The sequence below is a fragment of the Myotis myotis genome, unplaced genomic scaffold, assembly GCF_014108235.1.
Source record: "Myotis myotis isolate mMyoMyo1 unplaced genomic scaffold, mMyoMyo1.p scaffold_m19_p_2, whole genome shotgun sequence".
NCBI lineage: Eukaryota > Metazoa > Chordata > Mammalia > Chiroptera > Vespertilionidae > Myotis > Myotis myotis.
This window is the reverse complement of record NW_023416324.1, coordinates 61,924,385-61,939,822: the sequence shown is the minus strand read 5'-3', so window position 1 is coordinate 61,939,822 and position 15,438 is coordinate 61,924,385. Positions and strand designations below refer to the sequence as shown.

The following is a 15,438-nucleotide window of genomic DNA, read 5'->3' as shown; positions in this document are numbered from 1 at the left end:
TTGCTCTTTATCCTTATAGCAACTAGATAGCAATACCCAGATAATCTTGAAAACTTCTGGTTGAAGATGATAGAACCTCCATTCTGGATCCTTGAATTACTATGAAACAGACACCCCCAGTATGGACTATCTATATGATCAAGAAATAAACTTCTACTTTAATTAAGTCATTATGCATGTTTTCATCTATTGTGCCAGCAGTTAGTCTACTCTAATACACCGACCATTTCTACAACTTCACCTTCACTCTTAGAGCCTACCCTTATACTATCATCAACCAGAAAAGTCCTACTTCTACAACACTGACAGCTAAATATCTGTTCTCTCACTCCTCACTCCCATTTATACCCACCTTTTCATTTCAACTCCACTTTCTCACAGCGGTTCTCAACCTGTGGGTCGTGAACAATGAAAATACATCCTGCATATCAGATATTTACATTATGACTCATAACAGTAGAAAAATTACAGTTATGAAGTAGCAATGAAAATAATTTTATGGTTGGGGGTTACCACAACATGAGGAACTGTATTAAAGGGTTGCGGCATTAGGAAGGTTGAGAACCACTGCTAGGGTCAAGAGTCCCCTCAGGATGCTCTTTCATACTAAGTCTGCACCCTCTGGTTGGCCCTCTTAGGCTATTAGCCCTCTACTGTGCTCAAGCCACAAACCCCCCCATCCAGGAGCAATGTAGCTTTTCTACTTCTATACATGGTGCAGTTGAGGGGGAAAACCAAGAAATCATGAAGATGAAACATTATACTTGTGTAGTGTACCAGTATCACTCGGGTGTAGAATACCTTAACAGTTCTCTTATTTATCCTTGGTCAGCTCCCTCTTCCATTCCCCTTGGTGGTCATTCTTAACCTTCATTTGCTCTCCTCTAGTTGCTCATTAAAATTCTACCCATCCTGTCCACTCTAAGCAGAGGTGCTTAGCTCTTGTTTAACCAAGGAAATAGAGACTGTTAGGAGCTACCTAATGTCCCTGAGGACGAGGGCAATTATAGCTGTATCTACATACATCCTCACCTATGCCCCAGAGCATTGGAAGGATAGGGAGGATAGAGGAAGATATCCCTGTCTTGCTCAGAATTAATCCTTTCATATTCTCTCTGTTAAAAAAATAAAACAATTGAACTTATTTGAACCACCATGTATGTTATGGCTGACATTACGTTGTATTGTGGTAAAATATATATATAACATGAAATAGGCCAGTTTAACTATTTTTACATGCATAATTCAGCATTAATTACATTTACAATGTTGTATAATTGTCACCACTATTTTTCAAACTCTTCTATAACCTTAAACAGAAAATCCATTAAATAATAACTGCCTCCTTCTTCTCAGCCCTTGGTAACTTCTAATGTACTTTGTGTCTGTATAAGTTTGCCTATTTTAGGTATTGCATATAGTAGTAAATGGAATCCAGGCACTATTTGGTTTATCTTACTTAGCATACTTTCAAAGTTCATCCATGTTGTAGTATGTATCAGAAGTTCTTCCCTTTTTATGACTGAATAATATTCCATTGTCTGTATATACCACATTTTGTTTATACATTTATTTGTTCATAGGCACTTGAGTCGTTTCCACCTTTTGGTGATTGCTAATAATGCTTCAATGAAGATTGCATGCAAGTATTTGTTTGAGTCCCTCTTTTCAATTCTTTTGTGTGAAATTTCTGGATCATGCAGTAATTCTACACTTAACTTTTTGAAGAACTGACAAACTGTTTTCCATAGCAGCTACACCATTTTGTATTCCAACCAGCAATGCATGAGGGCTTCAATTTCTCCATATCCTTACCCCTCCATACTCTTTTGACCTCATCCCTTTCCTTATCCTCAGAGAGTTTTGCGTAATTTAACTGTCCTCAATTTCATCCAATTTTAACTTGTCCAATTCTTTTGGTTACTTTTTCTGCATGTAAATCAGATTGTCTCTTCCCTCATGAGGAAAGAGCCTTCATGCTTAGAGGACCCTTAAGCTACTGGTTCTTCCTCCACTTGCCTACATCCCATGTCTCATGTCTCAAGTCTCACTCACTCAACTTGGAGGAAAGTGTCATTCATATTCCTCCCCCCAACTCCATTGTTGTGCACAAGCTCCATTGGGTTTCACCTTTTTGATGTATTTGACCTTGTTAATCACTGCATTTTCCTTGAAACTCTTCTTTCTCAGTTGCTTTTTCTGTTGCCTTTCTTCTCCTATAAAAACCGTGGTGTTCTCCTTCGCCTTTTTCTAAGATCCCCTTCAAAATGCCTCTCTCATTCTTACTCCCTCCTATGAGTGCTGATGACTCTCACATTTCTGTTTCTAGGCCTTACTTGAGCCCTGAGCTGTATACTAGATATATCTACTTACAGGCCCTCACATTTAATGCACTCAAAACTGGGGTCATTACAGCCCTCTAAAATTTTCCCACAAACATCCTGGTTAATGGCAGTACTTGATAACCACCAAACTGGAAACCTGGCAGTCACCCAAGTCTCCACGGTCTCCTACCTGTGAGCACTGAGCTCAGTCCTGGGGTTATAGCAGAGAAACAGGATAGGACAAATCTTCAATCTCCATTGTTAATGTTCCACTAAATTATTCTGACTGCCTTCCTAGACTCTCTAATCTATCTCTTACCTTCCATCCCCAATGGAACTGTTATAGCATCTTTCTCGCCTTCGGTCTCCATGTCCTCCAAGCCACTCTCCACACTACCACTAGACTGATCTTTCAAAAACACAAGTCTCATCATGGCACTCCCCACTTACTATCCTCTCTTAGTGCCTGACAGGCACAGTCTTCTTAAACCAGACTGTCTGTTAACTGGACCGCTATTTACCTTTCAGTACAATCCCTGGACATTCCCTGGACTACTCCTCTTACTCCAAGGTATTTGGAGTTTTCAAGATAAACTATGTTATTTCATGTCCCCGTGCCTTGTTTTTTTTTTATCCTTCCTCTGCCCGAAATCCTCTGTGCTTCCTTCAAATGGTTCTCATACCTATAATGGTTTCAGGTGGTTTTTTATTAAACTAAAAGAATCTACACTAATAAAAGAGAAACATGCAAATTTGTGTCACTCTGCTACACCCACCAGCCAATCACAGTGACTATGCAAATTAACCCACCAAAGATGGTGGTTAATTTGCATATGCAGGTGCGGAGCGAAAACTGAAGGCTCCAGCCAGAATGAAGATTGAAGACTGAAGATGCTTGGCTTCTCCGCTGCAGCCACACCAAAGGCCTAGGTCCTGGGTGCCGGAGAAAAACTGGTGCCAGCAGCCAGGGGAAGGAAGGCCTATTGTGCGAACCTTCGTGCAATGGGCTTCTAGTACTTACAATAATTCTTCTACTGTCACAGTCTTATATTTATTTTAATGAATGTTAGAAAAAGCTGTAACAACCATGGAAACAATATGAATAAGCCCAAAGAAGTACCAGATGCCTGTCTATATCATAATGTCTTACAACTGTTCTCATTTCAAGTGAATGACTTAAACAACCTTTTAGGATTTTTGGTTTATGGAAATCTATTTCAATCAAGAATTCAAAAGATTCTTTCCTTATCAGTTTCACTTTCAATTATCTTGGCCATTTTCTTATTTGCTTTTTAACTTTTTTCTATGTTTTTATGGGATGAAAGAACATATCAGCAGAGTGTGAGCTGACACTTCCCATGTTCATTATGCTACAAAATATTTTAAGCATTTCAGAAGCCTTCAATTGTGAAAGAAATATCAGGTAGCAGAACACCTTGACTATTTTCAGTACTTAGTACTATGAAATGCTGATAAAGTAATAATAGTTATTTCCAATTTGTGGGGTTTCAGCTGGTCTGATTCAGAGCTAGATTTACCATGAAGCTAATGAAGCTTAAATTTGCGGGGGCCCTGAGGTGGTCTGCTAGAAATGTGTAAGCTTTAGACACCCCTCCCCACAAAGCCTGGCTTTGTCCTGAGTCTTATTAGAAACAACAGGCCTGGTGAAAAAATTCATGCACAGGTGGAGTCCCTTGGCCTGGTTGGTGATTGGGGCCAATAGGGGGTGGGAGGTAGGACAGCCTGCCAGGGTGAGGGACCATGGAAGGTTGGCTGGCCGAGGGGAGGGACCGCAGGAGGTTGGCTGGCTGTGGGAGGTTGGCTGTGGAAGTGCACTGACTACCAGGGGCAGCTCCTTCATTGAGCATCTGCCCCCTGGTGGTCAGTGCATGTCATAGCACCCAGTCGACTGGTCATTCAGTTGTTTAGGCTTTTATATATAGAGATTATCCATCTGAAATCACCACAGTTGAAATCCATCTGGCCATGACTTAGAACACATGCTCAGGGTCGCTCTGACAGGCTTCCCCACTCAACTACTCCATCTGATGTGGTTAGTGTTACTTGGCACTTTGTAGCAGTAAACATTTTTACTTATATTTATTATGTCAGTGGTCTCAGAAACATATCAAAATTTAACCAAAAGTTATCTGAAAAGAAATGCCAATCTCTGCATTTCAAATTAGTGGCTTAAACAACCAGTCAGGCATTTCAGAGTGAAATACTGTTCTTATTTGGTTTAGGGGAAATGAGGAGATAACAGAGAGCAAAATTAATTTGTCACCTTGCATTGCACATTATTTTGTCATGATGCTCTGAGAAAAAATTATCTCATTGATACACAACTGTTCTTAAAACAGAATCACTGATGTCATTTACTTATAAGTTTGAGGAATCTGAACAATGTGAATTACATGACATTGATTAAATGGCAGATCTTCTTGAGAGTATGTATTCAGTACATATGAGTATGTGAGTCAGAAAAAGGTAGAAATGACTACAAATGAGCAGAACTATCTTTGTGGCTTGCAGTTGGGGTCCAGTTTAAGTGATAAAATTGCTGAACTGTACTGCAAGAATGCTTCCCCTGGCCACTGCAAGTATTGTCAACAGAGGCGGCTTTACACCAAAGAACAGTGCTCATTTAGCCTTCAGAGTTTTACAAAAATGAATCTGATCCTCACTGTTCTGTGAGGAAGGTAGCAATGTTCTTGAATTAGCTTAGTTAAAAGGTCTTCTCTTAAAAACTAATGCTCTTAGAAAAGTAAAATTTCTAAAATTTTTTTGACTCTTATATCCAGGGGCATAAGCCAATTTGTTATCATCTAGTCATGGAAATTCAGCTGTATATACAACAGCTGAAATGGTTCTGTGCCTTATGCTGTGCCTAAAAGCATGCTTCATGAGGGCAAGTTCTACAATAACAACTGACTATTAAAGCAGGCGCTTGAGCATATGCTGCTTGGTTAACTCCACAGCCACTACAGAAATCTGACTCCTAGAAAAGCGAACCCTCTGGGATCACCCAGTGAGTCAGTCAGTCAGGAGAAAGGAGACCAAGAGTCATGACTCTCACACATGCCCCTCGCCACGGCCTAAGAGGTCTGTCTGTTAGAAGACACGTGGGAACGTGTCACCACACCACCATGTCTGTGGGAAAGGGAGACAGGAGTGACAGTGCTGGAATCACTGCCCTCTTTAGGAAGGGCTCCCACTGCCTCCTGCTCGATGGGTCAGTGAACCCTTTGAGCACAATGTTAACGCAGCCAGTGGACCCAACTCCCTTGATGACACAAACTACATGCCAGCTTGAGAGAGAATGACATCACTGATCATAAGACGAGACTGGCCAGAACAGCAACACAACCCAACACACACACACACACACACACACACACACACACACACACACACTATGGACACTAGGTCATTGGTATGGGTGTAGACAGGGGGTTGTGCAGGAGCCCAGGCCTTCCCTTTTGACAGTTAGGCCTGTAGCTGTTGCTCACACAGAAGGCTCAGAAGAGGCTTGCCAGAAGAAAACTTCACGGAGATCACTGTACCAGAGGGAAATTTAACTATCATGTGGCAGTTTATCTGCACAGAGAAAAGGAGGCTTCACAAAGATCACCAGCTTATTCCAGATGCCTCTCCATGCCACAGGAACATGGACAAATGTCACTCAACAGCCTGACATCTTCCAATGGAGCATGCTGCTAGAAAACCACATCAAGTCTAGTTGCTAAGGCAACACAGTATCCAGGTGTGTACTGTGAGACCACACCATGAAGGCAGACACTCTCCTACAAGTCAGCCCTTCTGAGTGGAGACATGTCTGGCCTCACTGTCAGTGCAGACTGCTATAACAAGACACCACAAACTGGGTAGCTTAAACAACAGAAATTTGTTTTTTATCGTTCTGGAGGTTAGAAGTTCGAGGTCACAGCAGCAAGGTGGCTGGGTTCTTGTGGAGGACCCTTTTCCTAGCTTGCAGATAGTTACCATCTTGCTTTGCCCTCACATGGCAGAGAGAAGGAGCAAGCTCTCTGTTCCCTTCTTTTCAGGGCACTAATCCCATTATAAGGGTTCCATCTTCATGACCCCATCTCAATCTAATTATCTCCCAAAAGCCCCCAATGCCATCACATTGGAGTTAAGGTTTCAACACACACACATCTTGGGGGGACACAAACATTCAGCCCATAAGACAGCCATGAAACTAAGCTCCCACATCACTGGCAACCGTGCCACCCTCTCTGGATTTGGCCTTTTCTAAGGTGATTTAGGGGATGCTCTCCATGTGTTCCTGGCAGGGCAAAGCTTTCCCTGAGGATATTTAAGGATCTTCCTGCTGTGACCTAGAAGATGTGCCTGGGAAGGTCACGTGTTTGGCCTGGGGGTGGCCTGCAGTTTTCCCATCTAGAAGGAACTTGGTGAGTCACTGCTGACTGCTTGAGGTTCATTGCCAGGAAGGTCCTTGGAGATGAAGCACTGAAGGCCTCTGAAGCATGATGATGGGGGAGGGAGGTTAATGTGGTGGAGGATCCTAACCCTCAGTCCTCATGAAAATCACAGAAGCTACTTGTCTTATCAGCCTCTCACCCTCTTTTAATGAGCAGAGAAGGCAATGAGAATTTCACAGCAGGAGGAAGATTTGGATCACTTCTGGAGAATAATTCAAGGCAGACTCTTTCCCCTACCCAACCACCCTTCCATGAGAATGAAGGAACTCCAGCTTCTGCACCATGTTTGCAAAACTCCAGTCCCCTGGGAATTCTTTTCTTAGGCTTCTGAGTTCAGGCAGGTTCAGCACAGTAGCAAGATGATGCTCCTTCCCTCCCCTGCCCCCCCCCCCCCCAAAGACTTCTGAATGAAATGCTTTGGGAGAGTCTGTTCCCTTTTGCTTCCAAGTGTCTCTAGGGCCAGAGTGATGTCATCCCTGGGATAAGGGCCTGCTCCTGAGCCAACCTCAAAGCCGGCCAGTTCCATTTCTGAGGTCTGTACAGAATCCAGAAGGCCCAAAGAACACTCCCACTTCAATCTGGGACATATTCCTCTGAGAAAGTCTGAGTAGAAGCTTACTCTGAAAAATGCTTTTGGGCAGCAGGGAATCTGGCCAAGAGACCTTTTTTAGCTAAGTCCTTTTTTTGTTTTTTTTTTGTTAATCTTGCAATATTGTTCAAATTTACTCAACTACAATGATACAAGTGGACTTTCTACCATTACAAACCAAAATAATTTATGTTCCAGTTGACCAGTCTTTCACTTTCCAACCTGAGCTATTTTCCCCACAATTTTATGATAAAAACTTCAAACATAAAGAAAAGTTGCATGTATATTATAATGAACATCCATATTCTCCCCACCTAGATTTATAATTAACATTTTCTCTACTTACTACCCATCTACTCATCCCTCTCTCCAATTGTCAATCCATATTTTGACATATTTCAAAGTAAGTTATATACATCAGTAAGTTGTAAACTAAATGCTTCAGTTTGTATGCCATTAATTTTAGAATTTTTCAAATAATTCTTTTCCTTTTGAGGTGAAATTTAAGGGTTATGTAATGCACAAATCTGAATCATTTGTATATACTTATGCATATGCAGTGACAATGCATACACCTATAACTTAAACTCTGTCAAGACACAGAAACTGTCATCACCCAGAAAGTTCCCTCATGCTCCATCCGGCATTCTACTCTCCCACCTATCCAGAGGCAACCATGGTTCTGATTTTTTTCTACCACTGACCCATTTTCCCATTTCAACCTTTATCTAAATGAAACTGCTATGGCCTGAATGTTTGTGCCCTCCCCCCCCCCAATTCATATGTTAAAACCTAATCCCCATGAGGTAATAGAGGTATTAGTAATGATATTAATAGGTGGGGTCTTTGAGAGGTGACAGGTCATGAGGGCAGAGTCCTCATGAATGGGATTATTGTTCTTATAAAGGAGGTGCCAGAGAGCTCTCACTCCATCCTCCCTATGAGAACATAGCAATGCTCACTGCCAGGAAGTGAGCATTCACCAGACACAAAATCTGCAGCCGCCTTAATCTTGGCCTTCCCAGCCTCCAGAACTGTGAGAAATAAATATTTGTTGTTTATAAGCCACCCCATTTATTGTATTTTTGTTATAGCAGCACAGACAGACTGAGACAGGAACCATTCAGTATGAACTCTTTTGTGTAAGGCTTCTCTCACTCAGCATAATCTTTTGAGACTCACCCAAACTTATATTCATCAGTAGTTCATTCCTTTAATTACTGAGTAGTATGCTATTGTATGACTATAGAGTTTGTATATGCACTATCTTATTAATGGCACTTCAGTTTCCAGTTTTAGACTATTATAAATAAATCTACTAAGAACAATTTTGTACAAATCTTTTGTGGACATATGTTTTCATTTCTTTCTGGTAAATAGGAATGAAACTGCTGGGTCATGGCATAGATGTATGAGTGTTTATGTTACACTCCCACCGACAATGTGACAGAGTGTGGTTGCTCCACATCCTCACCAACATTTGGGTTTATCAATCTTTCTAATTTTAGTTATTCTGGTGGGTGTGAAGCGACTCAACCTGCTATTTTGGCAAATGTTCCAAATTTTTTAAAAAAACAGGAATCAGGTTAAAAGAAATACTGGTTGAAGAAAATCTAGAGGTTGGCATATATGACATTAAAAAGTTCAACTATCCAAACCCAACTTGAGAGAATAAGAAAGGGCTAAACGTATATGGAAGAAGCAGGCAGACACATTCTTCAGTTCATAATATTCTCGATTATATTATAATATAAGGTTTAATGCTGGGAAAATGGCAGCCTTTATTGATAGGGAGAAAGCTGGCCCGGTGTGGACCACAACCTGCTTCCCCAGTTTGCTTCCTCTTGGCAAAGTCCCTCGAGCACTATTCCTACAGATCTGAAAAATAGGGCCAGGGATCACTCAGACCATCAGGAGGGACCCCTGCTTCTCTCTCTCTCTTCCCAATACCAACCCTGGACCTAAGGGAAGGGAATTAACATTTGGTGGCATTGACACTGTTAGGGGCACTGTGCACACATTGTCCTTGAATCCTCACACCACCCCCCATCAAGTGAGGCATTGATAGCTTCATGTTGTAGATGTGAAGCCAAGACTCAGAGATGTAGTAACTTGCCCGGGTTACACAGTGTGAGAAGAACCAGGATTTAACTAAATCCTGTGCTCTTTCGACTCTACTTTGCTAAGCAGAGGAAAGCAAATTGGAGGGGGTTATTAAGATCAGTTGGTGCAAAGGCCACTAGTAGATAGGGCTGCATGTCTCTGTCAGATTTGTCTCTCCTTTTTCATTCTTTTCTGTTTTCTGCTTTCTAGTGTGTTTGTGTTGGAGGTAGGGCTGTTGCATCTTTCAGAATATACAGATGTAAATGAGCTTTAACCCTCCTCTCTGCAGCTGTGATTGTCTCAGGGCCTGAGTGTCCCTCTTGCACTTGTAGCTTGTCACTTTTTTCTGCCCTTTCCCACCCTCCTGGGGTTGTTAAGGCCTGATATGATTAGGACTTGGTATGGAGGACATGCGGAGAGCCTACGGATCCCTCACTATTCTCTGGTCCTCTCCCTCCTCATTTCCTTCTGCTTCTGTGGGAAGGGAGGGTAATTGTGTTCATCATGTGTTTCTCTAGACACAGTTACCTGTTCTTGAAAAGCATTAGCTTGTTCCTCAAATCCCGCTGTCCGGAAGTAATTGACAACATCCACCACGGCCCAGTCTGCAGGATCGGGTGGTCTCCCGTTATCCAGGGAACTGCAAAACACAAATCCAGACTGCTGGTCAGGACAGACCATGCCAGTGTGGAGCCAGGCTCAGGACTCAGCCTCCCAATGGCAGGCCCAGCCAGCTCTTCCCTGGAGGCCCAGATCCCAATTCACCTCCCTCAGGACCACAGTCATGCTTGTGTTTCTTGGGTTCAGAAGATCATTCCTCTCACTGGCTCGGTCACTGCTTTCCTAATACACCATTAGACTTTCAATATAAAGCATTTCCTCATGTACTGTTTTTTAATCCAGAGCTATAAAGAGTGGTCCAGTGGTTCTGGCAGCCCACAGCCTGAGTCAAGAACACCAGACCCTTTAAAAAGTAGCACTAACGTGCCTGTCTTTTTCCATCTCCTACCACCTTCCTCATCGCCCTTCCCATGCATCCTCTCTGCCACTGTGAAACTGCAGGGCTAATGCCATTTACCGGTCTGCCATGCCCTTTTACAGCTCTAGGACTTTACACATGCTGTTCCAGCCACTTAAATGCCCCTCCCCATTTGTTTCTACCTGGCAAAACGCACAATTCTTTCCTAGTTCATCGTACTTCAAATGTATCCTCCTCTGTGAGGCCTTTTCTTATTCTACCAGGGGATTGTTTTAGCTATGACCTCCTCTGCATTCAAGAACTCTGTTCAAACTCCCCTGGTATCACTTCCCATGCTGGAGTATACTCTCTGCTAATCCAACAGTCTCCCACCAGGGCAAGAGATGTGGGCTAGAGATACACATTTGGACCTAGACCATTTCTGACTTTATTGTTCCTAGTGTCAAGTGCGAAGTTAGGAACTCAATCAATGTTCAAGTGCCTAGATGGATCAAGTAATTGTTTTTGAGGGTTGGTGGGTGAGCTGCTGGGCTGGATTTAAAAAAAAAATTATATATATATATACATATATATATATATATATATGTATATATATATATAATTTCAGAGAGAGGAAGGAAGAGGGAGAGAGAATCATTGATCAGCTGCCACCTGTAAACACCCTACTGGGAATTGAGCCTGCAACCTGGGCATGTGCCCTGACCAGGAATCAAACCATGACCTCTTGGTTTATAGGTCAATGCTCAACCACTGAGCTACACTGGCTGGACTGGACTGGATTTAAAGAGGAGGGACAGGAGAAGTGGAAAAGAGAACAAATGGTAGGGACCTTCAGTTACTGTGACTCTGCCTCACTTCTCTTTGGGGAGTATTTGTCTGATATCGCTACTCCTCATCCAAGATGATTCTTCCAAAGTAAGCATCCAATCACACTGTTCCTGCTTAAAATCCTCCAAAGACTTCCCACTGCCTTTAAGATAAATTCCAAATACGATTCACTTGGCTTAGGAGAGCCTTCAGTACAGAGCTCCTGCTGGCTCTCCAGCTAGGAACACACTGGTGAGTAAACAGACATGGTGCTTGCTCTGTGGGCCTTCAGTCCAGTGGGGAAGACACTGATCAGTAACCACACAATTAAATGTGCAGCTGCACACTGTGGTCAGTGTAAGGGGTCAGGGAGGCTTTCCTGTGAAAGATTCTTTTGAGGTATGGTCTAGAAAGCAGCCAGAAATTAACCAGATGAAAAAGTCAGGGAAAAGATTATTCCAGGGGAAAGGGTCATTTGAGAGAAACTAAGATGGCGGCATAGATAAACACCGGGAAATTTCTGCTTCCCACAACAATCGATAAATGCATCAAAAACACAAGGTGGACATCATCCAGAACTACAGGAGGGCTGGCTGAGTGTAAATTCTACAACTAGAAGGAAAGAAAAGCACACTGCGAGCGGGAGGAGCTGCGGAGGTGGCGTGCAGAGGTACGGAGGCTCGTGCGCGCGGAAAGGGTCTGGCACCTGAGGACGCGGCTGTCTTTTTGAATCCGGAGGGAGACACAAGCTCCCGACACCTCTGAAATCCGGTTCCGGGAAGTCTCTGGGGACCCAGGGCTCATACGGGGAGATACTGGACTGTCTGGCAGCGGGCGAGCTTGAGAGCGGCTTTCCCTCAGAGGTGCTTGCAGCCGTTGTCGGGACACTGGGACTCGCGACTCCTTAGGGCAGGGCTGAGGCTCCGCCATACCTGCTTTCTCAGCCCTTTGATTCCTTGAGACCCCGCCCCGCCCAGGCTTCGGCAGAGGCTTTTGCATATGAATGCCCCGGCCATTTGCAACCTGTAATTACCTAACCGCAGCCGGGCCAGATAGACTCAGAGCTTCCAAGAGAAGGCCCAGGCCCCACAGCGGCTTGCATTGCTACACAGCTGAGCATCATCAGGGCAGCTGATTCTCGCTGACAATTGCCCTGGAGGTCAATTCCTCCCAGTGATCCTACAACAACCAAGGCATAGCTACAACAAGACTGTGCACAAAGCCCACGAGGGGGTGCACCAAGAGTGTCCACCTCAGGTAACTGGGGAGGCTGAGCCACTGGGCCCTACAGGACACCTAGAACACAAAGCCACTCTATCAACACAGGGAAGCAGCCAAAATGCGGAGACAAAGAAACAGGTCACAAATGGCAGAAATGGAGGAAAGCAAACGACTGGATATAGAGTTCAAGGCCACGTTTATAAGGTTTTTCAAGAATTTTATGGAAACCGCCGATAAATTTAATGAGTCCCTCAATAAGTATAGTGAGACCATGGAGGACATGAAAAAGGACCAACTAGAAATTAAGCATACACTGACTGAAATAAAGAATAATTTACAGAGATCCAGCAGCAGACAAGAGGATCCCAAAAATCAAGTCAAAGATATGAAATACAAAGAAACAAAAAATACCCAACTGAAAAAGAAAAAAGAAAAGAGATTCCAAAAATATGAAGATAGTGTAAGGAGCCTCTGGGACAACTTCAAGCGTACCAACATCAGAATTATAGGGGTACCAGAAGAAGAGAGAGGGCAAGATATTGAAAACCTATTTGAAGAAATAATGACAGAAAACTTCCCCCACCTGGTGAAAGAAATAGACTTCCAAGTCCAGGAAGTGCAGAGAACCCCAAACAAAAGGAATCCAGAGAGGACCACACCAAGACACATCATAATTAAAATGCCAAGAGCAAAAGACAAAGAGAGAATCTTAAAAGCAGCAAGAGAAAGACAGTCAGTTACCTACAAGGGAGTACCCATACGACTGTCAGCTGATTTCTCAACAGAAACCATGCAGGCCAGAAGGGAGTGGCAAGAAATATTCAAAGTGATGAATAGCAAGAACCTGCAACCAAGATTACTTTATCCAGCAAAGCTATCATTCAGAATAGAAGGTCAGAGAAAGACCTTCACGGATAAGAAAAAGCTAAAGGAGTTCATCACCACCAAACCAGCATTATATGAAATGCTGAAAGGTATTCTTTAAGAAGAGGAAGAAGAAAAAGGAACTCTTACCATTTGCCACAGCGTGGATGGAACTGGAGAGCGGATAAATACCACATGATCTCACTCATTTGTGGAATATAATGAACAACATAAGCTGATGAACAAGGACTGATCCAGAGACGGAGAGGCATTGATTGGACTGTCGGGCTTTGGAGGGAGGGTAGGGAAGTGTGGGGGTAAGGGGGAAAGATCAACCAAAGGACTTACATGCAGACATATAGGCCTAACCAATGGACACGGACAACAGGGCGGGGGGGGGGTGAGGTCATGAGCGGGGGGGGGGGGGGGTAGAGGGTAACGTGGGGACAAGGACACATATGTAATATCTTAATCAATAAAAATATATTAAAAAAAAAAAAAGATTATTCCAGGCTCTTTGAGAGGAATATACACTACAAGGGAGCTATGTAAGTCCTGGAGGCCACATTGAGGATTCTGGATTTTTGTGCACTAGCAATGGGGACTTGTTAAATGGGCTTATGCAAAGGGTATGACCTAGTAAGATTCACATTTTGAAGAGCATTGGAGAGGAGCCAGAAGGAAAGAAGGGGTGCCAGTGAGAGGTCTATTGGAGTCACCTGAACAAGAAATCATGGTGACCAAGACTAGAGCAGTGGCTATAGAAAAGGAGAAGTGTGCAGACTTAAGATACATTTAAGCAATAAAATTAGCATGACTTGGTGGTGGACTAAACATTGAGAATGAAGGAAATGTAACTGGATGAATGGTTACTTCACTTAGATAACACCCTCAGGGTTAGTTGGATGCACTGAATTTAGGGTACCATCTATAGTCAAGTAGAGATTTAAGGTGGGACATGAGTCTGGAGCTCAAAGCAGCTGAGTGGGCTAGAGGTACACATTTGCGAGGCAGAAGCATTTAGATCAGCAGTTCTCAACCTGTGGGTCACAACCCCTTTGGGGGTCGAATGACCCTTTCACAGGGGTTGCCTAAGACCATCGGAAAACACATATATAATTACATATTGTTTTTGTGATTAATCACTATGCTTTAATTATGTTCAATTTGTAACAATGAAAATACATCCTGCATATCAGATATTTACATTATGATTCATAACAGTAGCAAAATTACAATTATGAAGTAGCAACGAAAATAATTTTATGGTTGGGGGTCACCACAACATGAGGAGCTGTATTAAAGGGTCGCGGCATTAGGAAGGTTGAGAACCACTGATTTAGATGGTAATTGAAACCTTGTAGAGGATAAGAGAAGTGGACCTGGAACTAAACCTGGGGACATTCAACATTTAGTGAAAGTTGAAAAGATTCATATTACTTTTAATGGAAATCAAACATCCAAACTTCCAAAAATCCAGGGTCTAGCTGTACCTCTCCTTCCCTTTAAGTACAATGTTTTCCTCATGGTAGGAACTTAAAATATTTGGTGAAAAAAACAAACTTCTGTCCTAGCTAAAGAAAAGGGAGTCATTAATAATGGCACTTGTGATCAATGATTTATCACCACAGCACTTAATTTTAAACCATTTAAAGTGAATGTTTACTAGTTAGAGGTGTCTTCCGTTTGGGGGTTAGGGACTGCGAATCCATAAACAATGCATGCCCATGCACACATACACTTGTGGACATGCATGCTCACACATGTACACACACACACACACACACACACATACATCTTTTCTACTATTAAAGAGGCAATCTACATAGGAACAAACCTGCTTTACACCATAACGTTGTCAAACATTAATTATGTATTTTAATATCAAAGCTACATAGGTTTTAAAAACATTATACACGTGCTGGGATTTTCTACCATTAACATAACAACATGAGCGAACACTGGGGACTCTCTTTGAGGTACCATTTTCCTTCTCTTGCTTAAGGCAGGCTTGAAGAATGTTTGGAAAGGAGTTCATTGTTCTAACAAACCTTTTAAGTCTTCTAATCAGCTCACTTTCTAGCAGTG

The 15,438-nt window shown here is 42.8% G+C and overlaps 1 protein-coding gene across 1 annotated transcript in view; it reads right to left on the bottom strand.

Annotated features, from left to right (window-relative positions):
• The window catches only part of SAMD13 (sterile alpha motif domain containing 13), a 60,433-nt gene that overhangs the window by 12,802 nt on the left and 32,193 nt on the right, over positions 1–15,438 (bottom strand). The window contains exon 3 of the mRNA XM_036349929.1: positions 10,008–10,119. Within this exon, the coding sequence (XP_036205822.1) occupies positions 10,008–10,119 (112 nt within the window). The remainder of the gene's footprint in view (positions 1–10,007; positions 10,120–15,438) is intronic.